Genomic DNA, 24175 nt, shown 5'->3' with positions numbered 1-24175 from the left:
TTGTAAGAAGAACAGGCAAACCCGAATGGTTTTACTAGACTTCATTTAGTCTGTGTGATGCAGGCTTAGCACATAAAGACAGAGCTCTACTTCAGACTGCATTCTTCACCACAGTGCTGTTTTGAGTGACAATCCTGGGTGTATCGGCTATGCTTTTTGCTGACACACGCAGCTGTCCTCTAGAAAGCAAATTCCTGTCTGGAGTGACGTATCCCTGCAGGCAGCTTCAGGTTATTTCCAGAGTTTATTTATAGCCCACAGCTCACGTACACAAAACAGATATCATAGCTCACTCCCGTCACACCCCGCCTCTCTACTGGTAGAAAACAGGTGGACCATGGAAACAGCGCGATCCGCCTTGCCGAATTACCACCTTTCAGATTTACAAATGCATTCTCAATCTGTGATAATGACAAACCAGTTTTATTGCAGCATGAGTGAGCCTTTAAAGGGAATTTCTATAGACACTGGTAACAGAGTCCTATCAAACACTCTTCACTGGGAAAAATGCACTCTGGTGATAAAGATTATGCCTCTCTGCTTAAGGAAGGGGGTACATGTAGCCATCTGCTGAATCAGGTAAGTAAAAGGATACAATCTTGTTACGCCACGCCCCCGGAGGACTCGTCATTCCACCTCGCATTCCAGCACGGTTCCCAATTAGCCCATTTACCCCAGCCTATTTAATGCTGCTTCACACTTTCTCCTGGGCTCAGTATTAGGGTTTTCCTGGCTAGAGCTACTTCTATTTTCGCTACGACGTACTACTTGGTTTTTGGCTTCCTGACCCTGGTTTGTTCTCGGACTACGTCTCCTGTTTTTGGTACATTGCTTATCGTTCTGGTTTCGACTCTCCTTACGGCTCCGCTTCTGGTTTTGTACTTTTGCACCGGTTTGTTTACCTACGGCTTTCGGACCTCGGATTGTCATATCGACTACGCCTCTGGAGATCGTTCTGGTTTTCTGCATCGGGTTCTCTCTGCTATTGCGTAACAAATCTCACTTTGCCATGTCATAATCTGGGAATAAACCGAGGTGTTTAATATTTGGAGCAATTCAAGTGGTTGAAGGCTTAAGAAGATAAGATGGCTGGCAAAAACATGGACATTTGTTCAAGGGAGATGCAAGTTGAAGGTTACACATTTTTCTAACCTGTGCTTCCAATTCTATCACGGGGTCAAAGGTAACGCCAGCTTGAGTCCAAGGTTTGGGTTCAGCATTGTCCAAACAACACTAGAGTCATGAGCTTTGCTGCGCCAATTAAAATAACCCCTCAGTCTTGTCATAGTTCAGCTAAAGAAAGCTCTGTTGCCTCCATACCACCGGTTCACCACTCAAACACCGTAGTCGCACCTGATTCGCTCTGTAATCAAATCTGAGCATCCTCAGTAATGGCGGTCAAACCCAAGTCCACGATGGCGAATGATACGACCAAGATGCAGCATGTAAATGCTACAACCCCATCACAGCGCCTTGTGGGACCCCCTGAGGCAATGAGCGAAATCTGATTTAAAAGAATCAACTCTGGGTAGCTAGATAAGAGTCAAACCAATGAGAGAAAACGGCAGTGACAATCGCTCGTGTGATCCAGCAGGATACTGTAATAGACAGTCTCAAACTTCACACTTTCCACGGAACATAATATTAAGTGACTGACGATCCAAGGGCATCAGCAAACTGAGAGCTACTTTAACGAGGGTTTTTGAGTACTGTCCCTTTCTAAACCCTGAATAAAAAAGGGTTTTGAATGACTAGAACGTCTTAAATACTCCTTAGTAGCTGATAAAAGAGTGTAGTTCAACAAACAATGCTATTTTTACGACACCTACGTTTTAACAATAGGAATCGCATATCCATGAAATTCGATCCCAAAGACCCTTCACCGTAACACTTCGCCAACACTTTAAAATCCACACAAACAGGACACTATCATACGTCCACCCAAAGAGATCACACCACGCCGCCTGAAGCTGAAGGGATACTGTGCCTTTAACGCGGCACGGCGAGAGAAGATACTGAGCTTACTGCACCAGGACCTCTTTCTTCAGTGCGGTCTCAGGTTGCCGAGCTGCGGAATAGGGGACGGAATGGCAGAGGACAGCTGGAAGTCTTTTTTCCTCTCCGTGTTTGATTACAAGACGGAAAAATATGTCATTGCGCAAAACAAGAAAGTCGGAATATTATACAGAGTCGTCCAGCTAGCCATTCTGGGATACATCGTCGGGTAAGATACCGATTATTTTAAAATTATTTTCCATATCGTTTGCATAACCTTCAGAAACTCCGGTTAAAGCCATTTCCACGCTTCGAGTTCCAGTGTCTGTAAACGCCACTTATGTCAAAGCAGCTGTAAGTTTGGAGACGTGCTGAAAGGTGACACTGCGGTAGTCAAGCAATGAATTCAACCTGTGGTGCAGTTCACCTTGGTTAGGGACTCCGATAACGTGTTACTATTACTGAAGCAGGTCCTGCTCTTTTGAAGCCTAAATTGGACAGAAATCCAGCTTCTATTAAGCGTTTTAATCCCCCAAACCGAGTCTCTGAATAGACACAACGCATTTTCACTATAGGAATTTAAGGAAATTGAACTTTGGGAATAGTGCTCTGTCGACAAGAGACCGGTTTCTACCGTGTCATCATTCTCTGTTAATCTTAAGGCTCTATTTTTAGAGATGACACTCCTCGTTCACTCCTCGATCTCCTACAGTTTGATGTAGGAGCAACACAAAGTAACACAAGGATTGCTAAAAATATATATACTTACAGCAACAATTTAGAAACCGCAGTTAACCCGACCAGTATGTATGTTTTTGTGGTGCACGAGGAAACTGGACAACATCGAGAAAGGCCACACAGAGACAGGGAGAGCATGCAAACTCCCCACGTAAGACGTTCACATAAGTCCCAGTCCAGAACTGCATCCTGCACCCAAGAGTTATGAGGAAGCAGTGCTAATAACTACGCCACTCTGAATTTTGAAGAGTGCTACTGCATATATCCGTCCACCCATTTTCTAACCACTTTGCTCAATTCAGAGTCACAGGGGAGCCAGAGCCTGTCCCAGCAAGCAATGGGTATATCCTGGACAGGATGCCAGTCCATTGCAGGGACTGCAAACACTCACACACACTCGCGGAGTGTACAAACACTCACACTCACACACGCAGAAGACAGTTGACCTACCAGCATGTCTTTGGACTGTGAGAGGAAACTGGAGAACCTAGAGGAAACCCAGATAAACACGGGGAGAACATACAAGCTCCACACATACAGCACCCCAGGAATTGAACCCAAGGCAGCAATGCTAAGTACTGTGCCACCATGACATCCTGAATGCTATATATATATACACACACAACAAATTTATCTTGAGAAGCCTTCTGGGCATTTTTCTTAATTATTTTCACGCAGGAGTTGGCGTTTTTATTTCCTTAATGAGGGTGATGAAAGTTTCTGCCCACCTGTGATAGGATTATATTATATATTTCTTGGATTGGATAATGCATCAGTCCATGGATTTGTGATGTTACGCATCTTCTTTCATGCTAGAAAACACCTATCCTGGTGCTATGAAATTTACTTGCATGCAAATGCTACAGCAGAAGCCCCTGGCAACAACTGGTGTATTGCTGTGGGCGTTGACATCATCAACTGGAAACAGTATTTTGCATATTGTTTCAGGAAACATGAGCAAGGGTGATCAGGAATGGTGTGAGACTAGAGGCATGTTACTGAGGTCACTCTGTGAGCTCTACATTAACAGCCAGGCCATGAAACCCTGGCTTGTGCAGACTGTCAGTGCACTGTGGGAAAACTGCATTACCGCTGGAGATTCGAAAACATGTGCATGTCTTTTGCTAGCACAGTGTTTTGAGACTCTTTTATCAGGCTTTTGGCTGCTCAGAGGCAGCTGTACCATGAAATAAGAACAAAACTACTCAGGAGTGAAGTTAAATATTCTACAAACATACAAGGTTACTTTAGTCAGGAGGTCAAAAGATAATCGGTTATTCTATTCAGCAAATGCTGAATGAAATGGAGAAGATACAGGCACCTTAAATATCTATTCAGATCCTTTATTTTTCCTTTAAGGTTTGAAGAGATCTGAACATGTGGTTGCAAACAGGTAAAACGAGCAGTAGGTGAATTCATGTTGATGGTGGTATTGTAACCATTATGTATCGCGCAACATCACAGGGGTCTTTGCGGATGTAGAAAGATCCCATATAGATCTTTGTTTAGTGCAGTATTCCATACTGGATTTATTTGTACCAAGTGACTGAAAACATTGTCCCTAAGACTGTGCAGTATATAGTTACTGACTACTGATTCTCTCAAATTGCCTTGCTGGAATATTACAATAAATCAACTGTACTGAATGTCCAATGCCCAAACTATGGTCATGTCCTGACGCGGTTATGAAATGAATATTAAAGGGGAAGCTTTTGGTTTTCATGGGGAAGATTACGAGGGGACCTAACACGAGTATTGAAAATCTTCAAAGGCTTCGCAAATCTTCAAAATCAATCACAGGATTGAACAGGAATTGGAGCACACAGGTGGAAACTATGTGAAAGTGCACTTAAAACTATGGGCAGGAGGCACTTCCTAACCTGAAGGTTGGTGGGAGTCTGGAACAAGCTGCCCAGCCATATAGTTGAAGCTGATATCCTGACTTCTTTCAGGAACCTGCTGGATGGGATTAGTTATCTACTCCGTAAGAGGCTAGATGGGCCATCCTCTTTCTCGTGGTCTTATGGATGTTTTGTATTGTCCATTCCTGCACAGATGGGTCTTCATAACAAAAAAGGGTTACCAGGAGATGGAGGAATCGATCCAGAGCTCGGTGGTCACGAAGCTGAAGGGAGTGGTTCTCACTAACACTTCAGACAGCAGCCTCCACCTGTGGGGACCAGAGGACTATGTCATTCCCTCACGGGTGAGTTTATCCCGGTCACACTGAAGACTGCCCTGCTGGGTACAGGTGGGGCTTCAGGGCTATGTTGCTTCGGGTTTGGAGTTCAATGATCTTCCTTGGCTGGGGCCACGAAGCTGAAACACTCCGGAAACCTTTGAGTTCACAGTAATGGAACAAAAGTCCAATAAAAATCCAGAGGGTGTATTATATAATATTTCACTAGGCATGGCAATATCCAAGGATTGAAAGCTTTGTCAATGCCTGGATTACTTTGTGAGAAACGTTTGGCTGAACCCGCCTGGTTAATGGGCAGGCTCGAACCCTATTCAGACAGAGTGACCCAAGGGGCAGCTGTAAGGTGGGGACGGGGATTGAGATGAATGCAAAAGGAGGTGTTTGAGTTCAGTTTAGTGCTGATGGTATTACTGTAGGTGTATGATACAGTGAGGATACTGTTCAAAGCTCAGAATAGCTTTCCATGTAAAAGAAAATTCTCTCAACATGAAATAAAAACATGGAATAACTCTGTTGAACAGAAAATAAATTACAAAGCGCATTATAAATTGGGCTGTAAGATGACAGGTCAGTATTTGGCAGAATGGATTGAAGTGATTGTGAGGTTTTTCATTAAGCTGGCTGAAATTTTAATTAAATTAAAACTGCTGCTGAAACGTACATTACAAGTGGAGAGTATTACATATAGGTAGTAAAAGCATAAACTCAAAGTAAAATGTGGGGAAATAATGACCTTAAAAGAGGTAACCTTGAAAATGATTTAAATTTGTTGATGCATCCTTCTCAAGTCAACATTGAAAAGGCAGAGAAAGTCATAAACAAGCAAATAGAATCCTAGGACACGTGCTGCTCTGGAATCTGCCCAGGAAAAGTGACCATGAACATATCCGAGCTGAAGGGAATGTCCTACATTGACAGGCTAATGAAATAAAATCTTTGTAGTTCAGGTGGGTAGCTGCGTCAGCATGCGTAGGCTGCAAAGGAACAAGTAAAGGTTTATTCCCTGCTGAAAAGAGAAAACTGACAAGAAAGAAATTAATTTCAGAAACTATTTCCATTACTCATCCGTATAATGAATGCTCTAATCTAAGTGTACTGTAAGGGGCACCACTATGGACTTTCCTAGAATCACGTGTTGACTCTGCTCTTATGACTGTACTCCCAAATATTGATCAAGTGACTTCAACTAAATAGGAGTCATTGTATAATTATTTAGTCTTAAAAGCAGGCTTCATTTATTGGAATGATGATTCACATTAAGCAGTTTTTAACAAGGTTTCTTCAATTTCAAATTTCATATTTCAATTTGAGATCCTAATGTGAAAATAAAACTGGAATTATTGTAAGTTTCTAACAGGAACAGACTGCATTATTTTATTGCTGTCTAACACTTTCAGATGAATGTGTTTGCTACAGTAATTTAGCAGTTATTTCATTACATAAAATTTAAAGAAGCAATAATATTTTCTCATCTTTGTTATAACTTCATCTTTCAGGGGGAAAGAGTTTTTGCCGTTGTTACAAACTTCATAGAAACTCCAAACCAGAAACTAACATACTGTGCAGAGGTAAGCAGTGTAAAATTCATTTTGTTTTTTAGCCACTGATTAAGTCTCCCACTAGATAATTCAGTAGTTGGAACAAACTCTAATTAAGGTGGAAAAGAGGCATGATTTGAGTACTGAGCGTTACTGGAGTAACCCAGCTGGTTTAGGACAACAATTAACAGCAGTCAGGTTGTCTGTGTGTGTGCTGTACCTTGCCATAAACATTAGAAAAATAGGCTATTGTTCTGAGACTAGTTTCTGGGCATTGTCGGCAGTATACAGTATCTTTCCCCAGAGAGTTCTCTCCCTTAGATGGGAGGCAATAAATTTTCATAAAACTCCCTAGTCATTTTATTACCTATGTTATTCAGGTCTGGGATGATGCTGACACCTACATTCCCTTACATGACAGTTACTGTGCAGTCAATACACAATTCACTGATGTGCAAAGAGCACAATTTTTGCAAGATGCTGTCAAGTCACGGGCACAGCAGGACCCCAGAGCTCTGAATTCTGAAACGGGATCGAGGGAGCCCGGTTCTCTGAACATTCAAGTCAGACTGTACTGGACTGTGAAGCTGAGCTTTGTCTCTTCCTTTATCGACCCCAGTCCGCTGAAATCGCCACTGCATGACTCTGACACTTGAATTAGATGAGTTTCTCTTTGAATGCCAGCCATTGCACAGAATAAAGCTTATACAGCTTGCCTGCCTGGTCACACATGTGATAATGAGCCCTGACAGGGGGAGTTGCTGTGTATAGTGTTTCATTCCATGGCAACAAGCGTACAATTGGTGTCAGTCCCTCAGCTCCTTACATGGAGTGTTCACGTTCAGCGTGGCTTGAATGGCTGAATGGTTCAACACATTATTCTTCCTGGCATGTTTGTGTGGCATTACTGTGATATGAGATGACACCGTTTACAAGTTTATATGATTTCTGCATGTTGCTTGCAGTTTTAAATTTGTAAAGGAGCAAGTAAAGGTTTATTCAATGCTGAAAAGAGAAGAAGGGAAACGCTACGTTTCGGCTGTGGAGCCTTCTTCGGGTGTCAAGAAATTTGTAGTGCATTAGATCCATCTTGGGCATCAGTGCCTCACAGCTCTGGGGCCCTGGGTTCAATTATATAAACATGTGGTGCTATCTGTGTGGAGTTTGTATGTTCTCCCCATATTTGCATGGGTTTCCTCCCACAGTCCAAATACATACAGTAGGTTACTGGCTTCTGGAAGAATTGGCTCTGGTGTGAGTGTGTGTGACCTGTGACGAATGGATAGATGTGTTGTGATGTGATGCCCTTTTCTGCACTGCGCCTACTGCCCCCCTTGGATAAAGGGGTTCGGAAATGGATGGATAGATTTATCTTCACCAAACGCTCTGAAATTTGTTATTCTCTAATACAAAAAATACTAAACCTTATTCCTCATATCATTGTACAAAACAAAGTTATCTCATTGTTAATTTAAAGACACTTCAATTCCATGTAACCAGGGAGGTTTAAAAAAAACAGGAAAACAGGTTCCAGAGTACATAATACAAAATAATCATAGTAACTTAATCCAACTTCCTCTAAAAGGTATACATTTGCTGCAGAATGAAGCATTAATTACTACAGCCTTGCCCAGATGACATGTGAAATTGTGTTTTAGCTGTATTTCACAAGAAAGGCTGATCTCTGCTGAAAGAGAATTAGGCTACTAATCCCATTAACAGCCATGTACAAAGACATTATGGTGCAAGTGAGTAAGAAAACTCCAGTTGCAAACCCCAGTGTTTCACAATTAGGAACCAGGTAACTGTTTTCCCAGAATACAATGTCTGTGATCAAGTCTGGTTTATATATATCCTTCTATAAAATGGCAAGCCTTAATCAACAAAGTGGCAGATATAACCCAAAATGCCACATAGCACCATCACCATGGAGATCTAAAAGATTCCTTTTACATTACATAGTTCACTAGAGACAACAACATACAAGGATTGAATACTTGTGAATGTTTGGTGAGAAAAGTTTGGCTGGTTAATGGGCAGCCTCCTGGCCACAGGACAAGGAGGCTCGAACCCCATTCAGACAGAGTGACCCAAGGGGCAGCTGTAAGGTGGAGATGGGACAGAGGAGGGAAGATTGAGACTAATATGAAAGGAGGCATCCGAGTTCGGTTTATGTAGCTAGTTTAGCGTTGATGGTGTGAGATTGACTTGTTGTTAGCCCTCCAGAACATCGGTTAATAACCGCCACAAACCGTGAGCTGCATGATAAGACGGCACGTATAAAGATGGGTGCGTGCATTTATTTTTTTGCATCTTTTCAGAGCCCTAGGGTTCGTGATGGCTGGTGCAGAACAAATGAAGATTGTATTCCCGACACCGAAGTCATTGCTGGTCACGGTATGGAATAAATAACAGGCAGCTGTCATTTATACTCGGTGGCTGGGTAAAATTTTGGCATGTCTCAGTTTCCTGGCGGATGTCACCAGAGAGAAAAACAAGGATGCAATAGAAGGCAGAATGAAGAACATGGTGGTTAACTATATTTCTTCTCGCTGCAGGAATAAAAACTGGCCGCTGTTTGAAAACAGGTCCAAATACAACAGGTACCTGTGAGATATTCGGCTGGTGTCCCATTGAAAGATCCAGAAAAGCTGAGTAAGACCACTGCTGCTGTTCCTTACTCAGAAAGACTACTCATAGGCTCACAGATGAAATCTGCGAACTGCAGACAAGGATAGAGAACTGTAATTTAAATATGTAATAATTGTAGCCACAACCTAAAGGTTCACTGTTGTTTTTCATTGAGGTGAAATGTATTTGGGTCCAAGGGTGTTTTTTTAACAAAGAGTATGTGACATTCATTTATAAAAAGCTACCTAGATGTGTGCATATTTGAGCACAGCTACCTAAAAGATGGGGAATTCAGTACAATCTTGTCAAAATATTGTTTAATCCACTCATTTGTATTAAATCTTGACTATATACCCTATCCTGTGTGCAGTGCCTATAGCACACAATGGTTTTTGTACAGTAAAAGGTACCCTTTTATATACAACAAATATGTATATACGTAACTGTGTATACAGCAAAAAAAAGAGATTACTATTGAGAAAATACAAAACATCTTAAAGCTGTTTTTTTGTGTCTTTTTTCAGGAAACCCTTGTTAGGAAAAGCTGCAAATTTCACAGTCTACATTAAAAACACCATCAGATTCCCTAAATTTGCATTCTCAAAGTAAGCCGCATTTATAAATACGTACACTGAATAAACAGCCCAGCCAGGACTGAATTAAATGATCAATAATAGAAGAAATGAATGGATTATTTGTCAAGGAAGACGTTACTGATGTTGTTGGTCTGTCCTTGTGTTCAGACAGCTGCCTCTGTCCTTGGCCTTTTTCCAAACCCCTGTTCTGGGTTCCAGTGTTACTGCATTCCGCTCTGCTGACACGAACCGGTGTTGTGGATGTACTGTATTCTGCTGAATCATTCCGTTCATTAGACAATCATTCTTTACAAATATCAAGTGAAACTGCATGGCGCCACTACAGTACTGGAAAAAACCTCAGTAGATGTCTAAGAGGAGACGTGGTTAAACCTTTTAGATTTTTAAAGTTAAGCAGAATTATTTATACAGAACCAGAAAGGTATTGAAAGTGCATGTTAAAACTGTCAAATCTGTTTTTTTGTAAAAAACACCTGAATTCCCATTCTCACTGGCATGCCTCAGTCACAGGCAGGTTTTTTTGGCTGGCGTCAAAGTGAAAAAGCCACAATTACTGACTTAGTCCAAACTTTAAACTCTTTTATGCTGTCAGGAAATTTTGTGCAAAGTTCTGAATGGCAAATGGCTTTTAACTGGTTTCCCATTAATAATATTGAATGACTTCATGCACTTTGTCTGAATCAAGACCGTTCACGTACTGTATACCGTAGTTGTGAGACCCAGGTGTCTGATTGATTTTGTTTCTGTGTGAACAGGTCTAACGTGTTGGATACAGAGGATGATTCATATTTGAAGAACTGTTCATATAATAAAATCTCTCATCCCTACTGCCCCATCTTTCGCTTGGGAGATCTGGTTCACTGGGCTGGGCATGACTTCCACGAAATGGCTCTACTGGTGAGTGTCCTGACTGCTCTAAAGCACTTAAAACGGATAATTAAGTTCCAAAACACTCAGTGGCAAAACTGGGGGGGAAAAAAGTCTTATTTACTTTTTTTCCCTTAATGGACTAATAAGCACAAGATCTTGGAACAGCAACAGTAACCGTGCCATCGCCCGATTAGTGTTAATGTCCTGTGCTGGTTCTTTGCTTTTTGCATCCTGGATCTCTTGTTTCAAGAAGGAAATGGAAACACGTCAGAGGTCTGGGTTAAAAAGGTGTCCTAATCCACACGAGCACTGGAATTCCTCTCTCCTTTCCTCGTGAAAACCTGACAAAAATTAAAATGCTGAGGAAAGGTACTGTGCTGCGTGTCAGCATATTTTAACACACCAGAAGAAACCTGGTCTAATGAAGCCACAGGCTGTACCTCAGTGTATTTGGGTGCATGTTTTGAATGTGTATCGCGCAGGGGGGGTCCATCGGAGTGCTGATTGAATGGAACTGCGACCTAGACAAGGGCTTCTCGGGGTGTGATCCCCACTACTCTTTCGTTCGACTGGATGCAGCGTCAGTGAACAAAACTGTCACGTCTGGATACAACTTCAGGTACTGCAGATCACCATCACTGGAATACCTGCATTCGCCAGCACTGTAAAACCCTGGAGTGAAACATTCATGTTTTAATATATACATTTTTGTAAAATATCAATAATATACTAAGTTTTTTTTGTGTTCCCAGATTGTCATATGTAACACTGACTGTACAATAGACACAGAGCAATGATGTTTTCATAAAATGATTTGTCAGGTTTAGGAACTTTTTAAACTCATGTTCTTTCAGTAAATACGTAGTTCTAAATCCTGTATTTAGAGATGGAAAAAAATAAACTCTGTTCAGGGGCATTACAGTTCTCTGGGTCCTGGAAAAAAAAATGTAGCTCAATCTATTTTAGGTCTTTCCTGACAGGCGTTAGTTTGTTTTTCTAGATACGTCAAATATTTCAGAGACGCCACAGGAGCGGAATTTCGAAATCTCACAAAGGCGTATGGGATACGGTTTGACATCATGGTGAATGGAAAGGTACGAAGACGACTTGTAACGCTGTTTTGTGATCTTGAGTTTGGTGTTCCGATTTGAAAATGAGTCACATTGCTGTCTCTTTTCCCCTGACTGTTTCAGGCTGGAAAGTTCAATATAATTCCAACTATCATCAATATTGGCTCTGGGCTGGCATTAATGGGCGCTGTGAGTATGCATGAATAATACAATACATGAACTAATTCTATCTAACATGAATCAAGAGTTTTTCGCCCATTAATAGATGGCGTGTCTATCAATCTGACCACACGGGGGCGCTAATATAGGCCAGTTCAGCATAGTTTTCAGTCCTAGCTACAGTACTATACCACCACAAATCACAGATCTGAGTAAAATATAGATTATTGAATGTTTGTGGCATATCTATTCCAGGGGAATTTATAGTTTTTAAATGTTGTGTAATTTAAATAGTGTTCTTAATATACTTAAATTTAAATACATAAATTCTAATAATGAGGACTAGACACTTAACTCGATAGTAACCCTAATGATTTGTCTCAGGGGGCCTTCTTTTGTGACCTGGTGTTGTTGTACATGATGAAGAAGAGCACATTTTACAGAGCGCGGAAATTTGAAAGTGCCAAGTAAGTCCCTTAAAATATACCTGTTTAACTTTGAATATGTAAGTCACCAGTAAATGTGTAAGTTTCAGTTGTAATTAAGTGGTGACTTTTTGTGTGTCCCTACCTAGAGCTAAACTGAATCTCACAGAATTCGGGCTATTTTGACAGTATTTATCTGAAACATGCAGGCATACATCTTTAAACACTTAAAGCAGCACATAATAACAATCAGGCTTATTTTCGATGATGTTGAACTACATTCTCCTCACTATATCAGGCTCTGAAATCTTTTTAAATACAAAACTCTTTGCCAAATGCTCCTACATTCATGAAATACGAAACAGCTCCAGGTGGCGCAATGCCCCCTTCGACGCTGTGCCACACCTGCACTTCTCTCCTGCAGGAACTGCAAGACAAATGGCGAAGGGGTTCGAAAGGAAGAGAAGAGCAACAAGTGCATCCCCGAGCGCGTGCAGCTGACCGACCTGTCGCCGGAGTCTTAGCCAGCGGCAGCCGAGGGGCGCACAGCGCCGGCAGTGGGGCTCCCACAGTCCGAGCGAGCGCTGATGCCCGCGTCCACGCCTCGGGGCACTCGGTGACTGGGCCGGGCCGGGCAGCCTTGGTTCCTTTCTGCCAGCACTGAGCTGGTGGGACACACTGGCAGCGCTGGGCAGGAGTCTTTTTAAAGGCTTCCCATCCACTCCTACTCCAGTGGAGGAGAACGCCCTAGGCTGGGAGGAAAACAGCGGGCTCCCTCCCCCAGCTCTCCTGCTGCCGGTTCTTCCATTTGTATTATAAGCGTTGTGAATGTGAAGCAGGGTAATGCATGACTTAGAGTAACACCAGCACCAACAGCCCACCGTTGCCACTGGAGCCCTCCCATTCTAACGAAAGCCGGCCGGCCGTTCAAGAGCAAACGGGACGTGTCCTAGCAATGCTAAAGGGGTTTGTGTCTCAGGAAGTTAAGGCTGTAGCAGCCTTCATAAAGGCCACAGGCTGCGGTCCATGCCCACCTGACCTTTAGGGCCAATCGCTAGAGTGAAAGGTGGCGAGATGAAGAGATGGAGGGACTCTTACGCATCATCAGTCCTCTTTGCACACTTGCAGGCTGCAGAACGAAGTGCATTTTCAACAGGTCATTCAGAAGAGGATGGACGGTAATAAAACTATATGTGACAAAAATGGAAAACAAAGTCTACCCTTTGGTAATGTAGGAAGATACATTTTCATGTGTTAATAGGTCGTCGGGGGCGACAGTGGCTCAGTGGTTAGCATTGCTGCCTTGTACAGTTGGGGCTCTGGGTTCGATTATGGGCTGCTATGTGTGTGTGGAGTTTGTATGTTCTCCCCGTGTTTTCGTGCGAGTTTCCTCCCAAACCTTCTCAACTTGGCTTCTGGGGAAATCGGCTTTGGTGTAAGTGTGTGCGTGCCCTGTGAGGGACTGTACCCTGCCTCATGCCTGCTGCTTGCCTGGATAGACTCTTTGCACTTTGCAACCCTGAATTGGAAGAAGCAGTTAGAAAATGGATGGATGGACGATGTTGTCACTTCTGTAACTACTCATTCTAGTGATTACAAAAAGACTTCAAGTACTTTGCACAGTAAACATTAAAATACAGATCACGGAAACTGCATGTGATGATGCATAATGGCTTATTTGAAGTCAGATTTTTTTTTTAGTGTTCCAATTCAGATAAAGGATTTAAGATCTCAAATTTATACCATAAAATTAATTTACTCCCACACACTGGCCTTCACGGTTTATGGGGAACCAAGCTATACAATGTTTCAGGTATTGTAATTTATACATTTTACCAAACCTTTTACCATCGTTGAAGAGGAATATTTTATATCATTAGTACATAAAAACCAAAGATTTTTTTTACACTTGAAATGACCGATTCAAGCAGAAAAACGGTTTCCCCGGTCACACCCCCACCCAAGCATGTTGATCTTTTTAAATGCTTCTAATAAAAACATGACTTTCATGGGCACTCATTGCCCAAGAATGAATTTTTAGGGGTTAGATGTTTACAGGGACAACAATTCAGTTATGACATTTTAGACATGATCACTTTCCTTTCAGATGAGTGGTCTCGTGTAAAAGCCTGATATAACCTACTTAAAGTTACTTATTCAAAAATAAAAGTTGTATTATTAACAAACTGAACATCCACCAGAACTGCATAAAAGTAGAAATGTGGTCCTGCAGATTCTCCAGGTGACCTTTGAATTACTGTGATATTTTTTAAGCCTTAATGAGAGCACGTTATGAAATTTTGTAACTTAACTTTATAAGATGAACAAGGAATGCAAAACAACAGATTCCAGTTGCGTTAACAGCTACCATAAAAGTATTTAAAATTAATGGTGCTCTGTACGAAACCAAGCCAGTATTCAACGTGGTTTCTAATGCTTTACAATTATTTGCTTTGGTTTTGTCAGATTTATTCTAATACAAATATTTTCACCAGAAAAGAAAAGAAACATAACATTTTGGCTGTGGAGTCAGCTGTCTGACTTTTGTTTTGTAAAGCTGCCTCTGTTCTGAAAATCCGGCAGTAAAGATTAAAAGTCCATTTAATAACCACCAGAACTGCTGTACCGCATTAGGCTTGGATATGAAAGTCTATAACACACGTTAAAAAGTCAAACCCCATACTAAAGGCTCCATTGATAGCAATGGAACTTTAGATTTGTAAAACTAAAATAAGCCTTTCCTACTCTTATTTCATTTTCTCTTTTTAACTTTTCTTTTAATACAGTTTTTTGTATCATACACGTTATGTTCATTTGATTTCTTGCTATCTGTATAAAATAAATAAAAAGACCTACAACTCTTGTAGGCCTAAAATTTACCCATATGTGCACAGTCATTGTGTGAAGTATCCAGAATAGTTTTGAAGAAATCTTGTGTACTTTATGGTAGAATATTATATGTTGTAGATGTACCATATGATGTATGGGAACTAGTAAAGGTTTAGTCCATTTTGAAAACAGAAGAAAAGAAATGTAACATTTCAGCTGTGGAGCCTTCTTCGGGTTCACAGAATTCTAAGTTCAACAGATGTTCATTCTTGGCTCCTTGAAAGTACAGGGGTTTTTTTTAGGACTAGTTGACCACACACACACACACACTTATCAATACAGAAACATACATGATTTGAAATATACTTTTAACCTGCAGACAGCACAGCTGCCCGTTTGATATTATTTGCATAAAACTAATAATGTGCATTAAGCACACTGACTCAGATGTTGACATTTCAGAAGCCATCAATTTGTCCACTAGGAAAAGCATTCTGGATGTTTTTAAAAGCAATCCAACTTTCAAATATAAGATTTATTGGGGAACGCTAGAAAGGGTAGTTACCACACACAGACCATCTCATAATGTGGATAAGTTATTTATTTTTCTAAATTATCTGAACTAATGTTTTCAAAACTAAAAGACCACACACACCACACAACCGTGTTAAACCATTTAAACTGGGGTTGAATTCCTTACAGTAATTTCACATTTCAGTTCAGTACAGAAGGGCAAAAAAAAAAGGTAGCTCAAGTTTGATTTTGATTAGTGGAAATCACACAGAATATCTAACATAAATTAAGTCCAACCTACAGTATATATAGGCTGTAAAAACTGATTAAAATCCCGAACTTAAAAAGTGTCCTTGATTTCATATCAAAGCCTGTATGTGGAAGTGAATCACGAACATTAGTACACATGCACCATGCCGTAAAGAAATGTCCAAAACAGAACGTAAGTGAAGAGACCTCCCACCAGCCCTCCAGTTAAGAGCAACCTCCTGGACTTGAAATACTTGTTCCACCTGCGACCAGCCTTGAGGATGAGGAGGAGGGAGAGGAGGAAGGAGGCGAGGAAGTAAAAGATGAAGCCGTACAAGCCCGTCAGGCCCAGGATGCCCGCGGTGGCCCCCGAGAGCGCCGACACGGAGGTCCTGCAGTACTCCAGCACCGCGGCATTCCCCCGCACCGCCACCTCGCTGATGAACTGAGGTCCTTCTCGTTTAGCTGCCAGAGCCGCCATCGCGCCCACTGCAGAGACAGGGGGACGCAAGGACACGCAGGTTACAAACGAGCGGAGGCCGTCCGGCGGTTCGCTTCTTGAGCGAAGGCAGGGTTTCGGCATCCCTGTTGCAGCTTGTCCCTCGACATTAAGGAGTACGGTTCTGATCTTCCGGTTTTAGAAAACAAATAAAGCTGTTTTAAAACTTTTAATTCCTGTAGCGGCACAACACCACCTTTTACAAATCTAACAGAAAAAAAGTCCCCCCCCCCCCCCCCCAAACCAAGATCAGCAATAATTTGCATGAAAATAAAACAACCAATACCTACTATTATATACTCATTCAATTGACAATTGCACCTGAGTCACGTTGTTCTCAAACATTTACCGTCCTTGTTTTCTATAGCATATTTGTGATTCCGGGATATGTGTAAAATTCGCCGTTAGCAACTTCACAATTTCAACCTGAACTGAAAAGGCACAGTTGGGTTATAGCCTAGAGATTCATCATTCATAAATATTCACATATTATCTAAGCGCTACTGAGCCAGTGTAGAAACGATATCCACTGAAACATATTAAAATGCCCGTTATGAACGCTACCGAGTACTAGGTTGCTTACCGGAAGAGAAGTCTGGAAATGATTCAACACCAGCGCTCCGTTTTCTTAATAAACAATCGAGCCCAACATAATAAATAACGAAGAATCTTCAGTGGTAATTAAGCATGCACAGTTTTTAAAGGGGAAAGCGATATTGCCTCAAGAAGGTTGTGAAAAAACACCGCTTCTTAACACACCGCCTTACATAGAGTCCGCCATCTTTACCCCGCAGTGTGTTCTGGGACATTCGCACCCAACCTAAGCAATTTTAATATATATATATAATTGATTTTGGGGGAAAATAAAAATGCATTCCTAAAGCATTTTTATACATACATATGTTATTTACAAGTTTCATTTTCTCTGTTGGAAATAAAGTCGAAACGTATACTAACCTTTGACCAATACTACGGTGGCGTGGAAGGACAATCTTTCCTTTATAACGGGAAAAGGTTTGGTTTGCTGCTGTAGAAATGGAGTCCGAGGCGCTGTCCGCTCACTATGTGCTTGGTGTGGACTTGGGGACAACCTCCGTTAAGGTGGTGTTGCTTGAATCCCAATCAAGGAGGGTGGTGGACAGCTGTGCTCTGCCGACAAAGGCGGACGTCCCCAGCGACATAGGGCCACATGTATGTAACACGATTTGTTTTACAAAAGCCTTCCCCGGGGTTCTGTCAAAGCAAAACTAATAAGGGTCTTGTGTCTGGACATCAAGGATGTGTGTTTAACTTGCATGGAAATTAATGCACACAAAACGATTTCAGAGAATACAGGTATACATCTATCAAAAAGACATCTTTCTATACATTTTGGAATTTGGAGTCATTGTGGAATTCTGTGGTCATATCCAGTAACATCAGATGACAAAAATTCTGATTCTTAAAAAAAAAACTTGCATTACTTTTAAAAACACGTTAGAGTTCCTTTATGGAATTACATAATAGGTGAAGACATTGATACAAAAATTAACTAAGTAAAAGAAACTGCTGTAGAAAACAGAAAGGCTGCTCATAAATCATAATATTTCCGTTGTCTTTACGTTTTAACTGCAAATATAGGGGAAAGAGCAAGACGTGGGGAGAATATTAAACACTCTTGATGCGTGTATTGCTGCCTTGCCCGGAGACAGACTCCAAAAAGTCATCGGGATAGGGGTTTCTGGACAAATGCACGGAGTCATGTTTTGGAAAACAGAAACAGGTAGAAGCTTTTTGAAAGCATTCTGATATTGTAGCAGAAACCAAGATCTTTGGGTATGCTGCACATTGGTGGTGGTGGAGGGGAATCCCCATTACCTGTAAAACGCTTTGAGTGGAGTGTCCAGAAAAGCGCTATATAAGTTTAAGCTATTATTATTATTATTATTATTATTATTAATATAACTGATCTTTGTGGTTCATTAAAAGAAGGGCTTCTGAATGGAGTTTTTCTCCTCAAAGACTCTTTTTTCCCTGTGTGCATCCAGTGTTTTTTCAAGTGTGAATGCAAGATTGTAACTAGTTCGGTATTTAGCTGATGTTTAGCTTTAGGGTGACCATGTTTCCCGGCTTTCATCCAACCCTGACAATTCTTAATAATGTAATTTTAATCTATTGTTAACCTGATTGGTCTGGATTATCTGTTTCCAGGCCTTTGCTAATCAATGATTAGAAGTTACCTGCAAAGCCTAGTGGACTGTTACTCTCCTGGACCTGAAGTGAATATCGTTGACGTACAGATTGTTTTGAATGCTGAAGAAGTTCAAGTAGGGAGCTACATCAGCATGCATTGGCTGCAAAGGAACAAGTAAAGGTTTATCCCAGGCTGAAAAGACAAGAAAAAAGAAACACAACTTTGTGTTTCTTTTCTTCTCTTTTCAGCCTGGAAAAAACCTTTACTTGTTCAATGTTTTGTATGACGCACACCTTTCACAAATTAATCCACTAATCGTAACTGCATAAGAATCACCTGGATTCTATAACTAAAAACACCAATTTTTGCAGAAAATGTATATAATGTACTTCATTGATTTGATTTGAAGACCTATTTCACTGGAACGTTCAACACAAATTTTACTGACCTGACAATAATTTTCAATTGCACTGTGGATTTGAGTACACTTAACGAGCCCTTAACGAGCCCATTTCACCAATATTGGAGGATCCAATGAAGAATACTGTTGTGAAGGTGATTTGCACCATGGCCCCTGGTAACAGCGTGACCACTGACAGCCCTGTTTTGACATTGACTAATGCCAGGGTGCGAGTGGGTGAAACGTGGAGGTGCTCACCTGATCCGGCCGAAGGACGCGAGTCAGCTGGTCACCTGGCAGGATGGCCGTTGCCAGGGGGACTTCCTGTCAGCCCTGCCGCAGCCCGACGCACACCTCAGCGTGGCCACTGGCTTCGGCTGCGCCACCATCTGCTGGTTCCACAGCCACAGGTAGAGTAGCAGCACACCGCCTATCCTGCAGACAAACACATCAGCAACTATGAGGTGAGCAGTGTTAAAACTGTCCCCCTTGCTAAAACTGTCGTCCTGCTCACAGTTCTGAACATCAGCACCTCGGCCATAATTTCGTAATTACGAGGTACTACATGAAATATTTTTTTCCTTGCTTCCCTAAAAATCTACTTCATTGCGGACAAACCTGAATCATCAGTACAAACAAGGACGCTGGTCATGGACAGCCTGTGGTGTCCCTTTACAAGCAGATCTGGAATCAGTTCCAGTTTTTCAGTTCCTTTTCCCTGCTGAAATGTCCATGTGAGAAAGCAGCTGGATTATGTTATGATCTTGAAAGAGATAATTGGACGTGAAACACTGGAACCAACCCCAAACCTGGTTGGGAGTAGATAGTAGAACTCAAAAGATCAGTGGATACTTAAGTCCAATAGTTGCCAGTTGACAGGGTCTTAACCATTCCTTGTCTTTTGTTGCTTCTCCCTAATACTAGGAACTTTCTCCTCCTCCTGGAAACTGGTCGATCAGTTCAATCAAATCTAACTTGATCTGGTGAAACTTAAGAACAATATTCTCTGCTTCTCTGGCAATGCAGGCCTGATTTCCTGGCAGACTTCACTGCAGCTGGGACCATCCAGGACTATGTGGTGGCCATGCTGTGTGGCTTGGAGAGGCCAGTGATGTCCGTCCAGAACGCTGCCAGCTGGGGCTACTTCAACACTTGCACTGGCCAGTGGAACGTGGGCTTGTAAGTTTCCAGCACATGCCGTAGTATTGAAGTGTTAATTTCCCATCCAATTATGGATATCCACCAGTTTCTACAACATTCCAAAACACCTGTAACAGATGTGCGATTTGCAGTGTTTGGCCACTAGGGGGTGGTCTTTACAGGAACATGTATGCATAATCTTACAGTTCGGATACACACTGCACATACAAGTACACTACTGCCATTTTGCTATTTTTCAGTGCACAAAGCATTAATTTCTATATATACAATATCAATAGTAAAGGTATGAGGAAGGTTGCTGGAAATACAAATATTCAATATACTATTACTTCACAGAGCCATGTTGACCCATCTGTGCCCTCCCCCCCCCATCCCTAACCGCAGGGTTGAGGTTGACTCACTCACTCAGTGAGCTTTGTCTGTGCTCCAGGCTCAGGCAGGTGGGCTTCCCTGTGGAGCTGCTGCCGGAGCCGGCGGAGTCCGGCACCACTGCAGGATCCACCTCCTCCGAGTGGCTCGGGATTCCCGCGCACACCCCTGTGGGAGTGGCTCTGGGAGACTTCCAGTGCTCCGTGTACTCCTGCATGGCCGGCAGGACAGACGCAGGTAGAGCAGCACCCTGCCTGGTAGGGCCTTGCCCTGATGTGCCGCACATGACTCGTCCGAGTAATCCATGTAAAGAAAAATCGCCCTTCGTCACAGGTCTCCCCGTCGTTAAAACTGTCGCCCTGCTCTGCTCCACAGTTCTGAATATCAGCACCTCGGCCCAGCTGACCTTTGCTCTGCCTGCTGACTTTGAGCCCCCCGGGACCCCCGATCCCCTTTCACCTGTGTCCTATTTCCCCTATTTTGATGGCACCTACTTGGCTGTGGCTGCTTCGCTCAATGGGGGCAATGTGATGGCTACCTTCGTAGGAATGCTGGCGCAGTGGACAGGAGAATTAGGTAGGGTCAGAATAAAAAGGGCTGACACTCACATGTGGACACTGTTTTTACCCCTGCTTGGTTGTGGCAAGTTTCAGATCCCTGTAACAGCAGGCCTCTTGCTTCCTGTTCACACCACAACTCTGCCATTCTTGGCTTCCTCCTGAACATGAAAACATGTTTATTTTCGTTGTTGGTAGATTGGTGGGTTATGGGAGGACATCTTCTCAATCCCTGTATGAATTAAGAAGTGGAAAAATCAGTATGCCTGGTAGCCTTAGGGGCTCTGTAACTCAAAATAACTGGTAAACAACTGGCACAAGTTCTACCCCACGTGCAGGGTGAGCACTGTGACCAATGGTGTGAGCCTGGGTCAGGTCGCTAGACTGTGGTGGCACACAATTGGCTGAGCACCTCTGAGGGTAGCGCAGGGTTAGTTGTCCAGGTTTGTCTTGGCTCTCCCAGACTCTCGGAGATTCTGTGACCCACTGTGACCACTGAGGCACTTCCGGGCTAGTGGTGCTGTCAGCGAGTGACGCAACCCTCCTCCAGTCAGTGCTGAACCTCCAGTACAGGGCTGTGCTGTTTGTGTCGTGTTAAAAGCTGATTGGCTCAAAGCTGGGGTGGGTTATAGGAGTCTGCCTACCCTTTCTCATTCTCACCACTGTGCGGCTACGATACAGCTGTGACCACAGACTTGAAAAACACACATTTTTTTTTGCTCACCTTTCACAAATTAATTTCATATTGGGCGGGGGAATATACCACAACATACTCTAAATCTAAAAATCTGCAACTCCAAAGTGAGGAGGTAACACTGATAACTCGTCTGACATGAAAGATCTTTGTTTTTAAGGGGTGGACCTCAGTGATGCCATTATCTATTCACGGCTGATCCAGGCTGCCCTAGGTGAGAGCAGCACGGACCTGAAGGTCTGTCCAACCATCCTGGGAGAACGTCATGACACCAGCCGCCTGGGTCTGGTGTCGAATATCTCGGCCTCCGACATTTCGCTGGGCCAGGTGACCCGGGCAGTGTGCCGTGGCATCGTCAACAACCTGTGCTCTATGCTGCCCCCGAAGACGCTGCTGGAGTCTGGCGTGAGGAGAGTCATGGGGAGTGGGAGTGCGCTCTCCAGAAACGAGGTTCTGAGGCAGGAAGTTGAGAGGGCGTTTCCACTTCCTGTGATATATGGGAAGGATGTAGATTCGGCTGCTGGTGTTGCTATGGTGATGAATGACAGAATTGACTTGGAGAAAAGAAGCAGCAACCAAAACAAAAACCCACGTTAGCAAACAAACGCAACAACCTCCTGTGTACTGAAATAATTTCTCTTTCTTGCCATGAAATTCATGGAAGAAAGTAGTACTTCTGCAGCCCTTAGCACTGATGAGGGGTTTAACACAATCCATCTCCCACCTTGGTTCCAGTGTTTGAAGAGACTGTTGAGCTAATTTTCAACCATTTTTTTTTATATATTTACAAATAATTGATGTTAAACTGCAGAAATACAGTGAGAAAATCTCAGAACATTTAGTTCCAATACAAAAAACATAAAAAAAGACGTATAGACATTTCAAAATTCATCTCTAATTGCAGTAATGGATAATGGAATGAATAACGGATAAAATAATGGATTAATTGAATAAAGTGAACTTATATGAAAAGCATACAGATAATGAAAAAATTGTTGGATTTAAGAGAATGTGAAAGGATCAAAAAGAAAGTGATTTTAAGGAACAACTGAATTTTACAGTAAAGTTATGGAGTTTACAGGTAACCCTGGCTTTGTAAAACAAATATCAGTATGAGCTGATAGAAGAAATGAAGAAATAATAGGGCCAAAATGAATTCATCTCCAGTACAACAACCACCAAAGCGCTATAGGACAGACTGTCAGGAAGACTTTTGAATACTCAAAGACTGACAAATGTACTTGGATTAAAGTGTGGCTACATTGCCGTTAACACACTGGCAGAGTATTGCACAGAAAGAAAACTGGTACCTGCATACCAGAAAGGTCTCTTCACTACACAGTTTCAGAGAATAAAGTGTTGAAAAGCTTATGTCATTAACATTCCTCTGCTTAGTTGTTTTAATTACATTACATTATTTTCACTTCTGTGTTATTTAATGAAAAGAATGAAATAAAATTTTAAAATACTCTGTGTGTATTTCCTGCAGTACGCTTTGTGCTACAGACGCTTATTTGGTGTGCTTTCAATGCACTCCAACAGAAATCAGACTCTTTCTTTTGTGTCACCGAAGCTAGAGGAGCAGTTTACATGCTGTTTGTTTTTCTAGCACGAAGAGGCGGACAGCATTTCATTTAGTTACCACAGAAGCAAGGCACAAATGCATAATGCAGTTATAGGATTCCTTCCCCAATTAGGCTAATGAAAGAAGATCAACCTTTCTACTCCTGAATTAAATCTGAGCTCCTGTAATTCAATGCAGTTCCACCCTCTTGAAGGTAAGATCTGCAGATGACTCATCAAGTCAATAGCTTCTGCTTTGTCATGGTCTGTAATGAGCTGAGCATATTTAAGTAGTATTAGTCCATGTCCAAAATGTAAGACCTTAATTGTTGAAAATTCAGTGGATCTGTGTTTTTAAGTGTCCCACAAAACGGGCTGTTTCATCTGTCTAATTTTTAATTGCTTTATCCAAATACAGGGTCATGGGAGAGCATGAGATCTATCCCAGGAAGCAACAAGTGCAAGGTAGGAAATACCCTGGACGGGGCAGACAGACACAAACACAAACCCACATCAGGATCAATTTTCCCAGAGGCCGATTAATCTACCTGTACATCTTTGCACTGTAGGAGGAAACCAGAGCAAGCTGTTTTTTGAAGAAAAAAAAGCTGAAAACATAATGTGTCTGTTCTGATGGAATCTAAAACTGTTTTAGTTGTTTTTTCCTTTAAACGACACGTGAAAAAGGAGCTCCCACCCAATCAGGAGCACGATGAGCGATTAACCGCCTCACCCTTCACTTTTACACTCTTCCTCATTCAACAAAAGTCATTGACAGTTGGTAAGAGACGAGGGAGTCGAGAACTGAGCCTTGAGGGACACTTGTTGCAATGCGTAGGGACTTTAAAAAGAACCTTTACCCATTTCTACACGGGGAAAAAAAGATGCTAAGCTATTTGTGTCCTATGTAACACAATAAGAGATGGCTTATAAAACAAGATAATTG

The 24175-nt window shown here is 42.2% G+C and overlaps 3 protein-coding genes across 4 annotated transcripts; 2 read left to right on the top strand and 1 right to left on the bottom strand.

The window, feature by feature from the left end:
• The first annotated feature begins 451 nt into the window (after positions 1–451).
• p2rx5 (purinergic receptor P2X, ligand-gated ion channel, 5) lies at positions 452–12882 on the top strand. Of its 2 annotated transcripts, none has more exons than XM_088906594.1 (12): positions 452–579; positions 4789–4939; positions 6430–6501; positions 8793–8868; positions 9030–9126; positions 9627–9707; positions 10454–10595; positions 11051–11187; positions 11569–11662; positions 11762–11827; positions 12182–12264; positions 12647–12882. In XM_088906594.1, the coding sequence occupies exons 2-12, from the start codon at positions 4823–4825 to the stop codon at positions 12744–12746; spliced, it is 1065 nt and encodes a 354-aa protein (XP_088762720.1). In that variant the 5' UTR covers positions 452–579; positions 4789–4822; the 3' UTR covers positions 12747–12882. The 2 variants fall into 2 exon arrangements, with proteins under 2 accessions (XP_088762720.1, XP_088762721.1); XM_088906595.1 differs by lacking the exon at positions 452–579 and adding an exon at positions 1920–2224.
• A 2752-nt stretch (positions 12883–15634) lies between these two features.
• emc6 (ER membrane protein complex subunit 6) lies at positions 15635–17114 on the bottom strand. Its single transcript, XM_088906596.1, has 2 exons — positions 16896–17114; positions 15635–16302 (listed from the first exon to the last, which is right to left on the bottom strand). Exon 2 carries the CDS (start codon positions 16292–16294, stop codon positions 15962–15964), a length of 333 nt encoding a protein of 110 aa, XP_088762722.1. The 5' UTR covers positions 16295–16302; positions 16896–17114; the 3' UTR covers positions 15635–15961.
• Positions 17115–17283: 169 nt separating this feature from the next.
• On the top strand, positions 17284–23135 carry shpk (sedoheptulokinase). The gene is made up of 7 exons (XM_088906593.1): positions 17284–17503; positions 17933–18074; positions 19112–19295; positions 19912–20064; positions 20477–20652; positions 20791–20991; positions 21827–23135. The coding sequence occupies exons 1-7, from the start codon at positions 17348–17350 to the stop codon at positions 22261–22263; spliced, it is 1449 nt and encodes a 482-aa protein (XP_088762719.1). The 5' UTR covers positions 17284–17347; the 3' UTR covers positions 22264–23135.
• Positions 23136–24175: the final 1040 nt, after the last annotated feature.

The sequence above is a fragment of the Atractosteus spatula genome, chromosome 27 (assembly GCF_055471065.1).
Source record: "Atractosteus spatula isolate fAtrSpa1 chromosome 27, fAtrSpa1.hap1, whole genome shotgun sequence".
NCBI classification, from domain to species: domain Eukaryota; kingdom Metazoa; phylum Chordata; class Actinopteri; order Semionotiformes; family Lepisosteidae; genus Atractosteus; species Atractosteus spatula.
The sequence above is the reverse complement of the archived record's forward strand: the minus strand, read 5'-3'. Positions and strand labels throughout refer to the sequence as shown.

What these genes read in the sequence shown, in the direction of transcription:
- p2rx5 (XM_088906595.1), top strand. Translation starts at nt 2,088, where the DNA reads ATGGCAGAGGACAGCTGGAAGTCTTTTTTCCTCTCCGTGTTTGATTAC. An exon ending in AACTAACATACTGTGCAGAG is followed by an intron (nt 6,502 to 8,792) that starts GTAAGCAGTGTA and finishes GCATCTTTTCAG; the next exon opens with AGCCCTAGGGTTCGTGATGG. An exon ending in TCCACGAAATGGCTCTACTG is followed by an intron (nt 10,596 to 11,050) that starts GTGAGTGTCCTG and finishes TGTATCGCGCAG; the next exon opens with GGGGGGTCCATCGGAGTGCT.
- emc6 (XM_088906596.1), bottom strand. Translation starts at nt 16,294, where the DNA reads ATGGCGGCTCTGGCAGCTAAACGAGAAGGACCTCAGTTCATCAGCGAG.
- shpk (XM_088906593.1), top strand. Translation starts at nt 17,348, where the DNA reads ATGGAGTCCGAGGCGCTGTCCGCTCACTATGTGCTTGGTGTGGACTTG. An exon ending in GGCCGGCAGGACAGACGCAG is followed by an intron (nt 20,653 to 20,790) that starts GTAGAGCAGCAC and finishes TCTGCTCCACAG; the next exon opens with TTCTGAATATCAGCACCTCG. An exon ending in GCAGTGGACAGGAGAATTAG is followed by an intron (nt 20,992 to 21,826) that starts GTAGGGTCAGAA and finishes TTTGTTTTTAAG; the next exon opens with GGGTGGACCTCAGTGATGCC.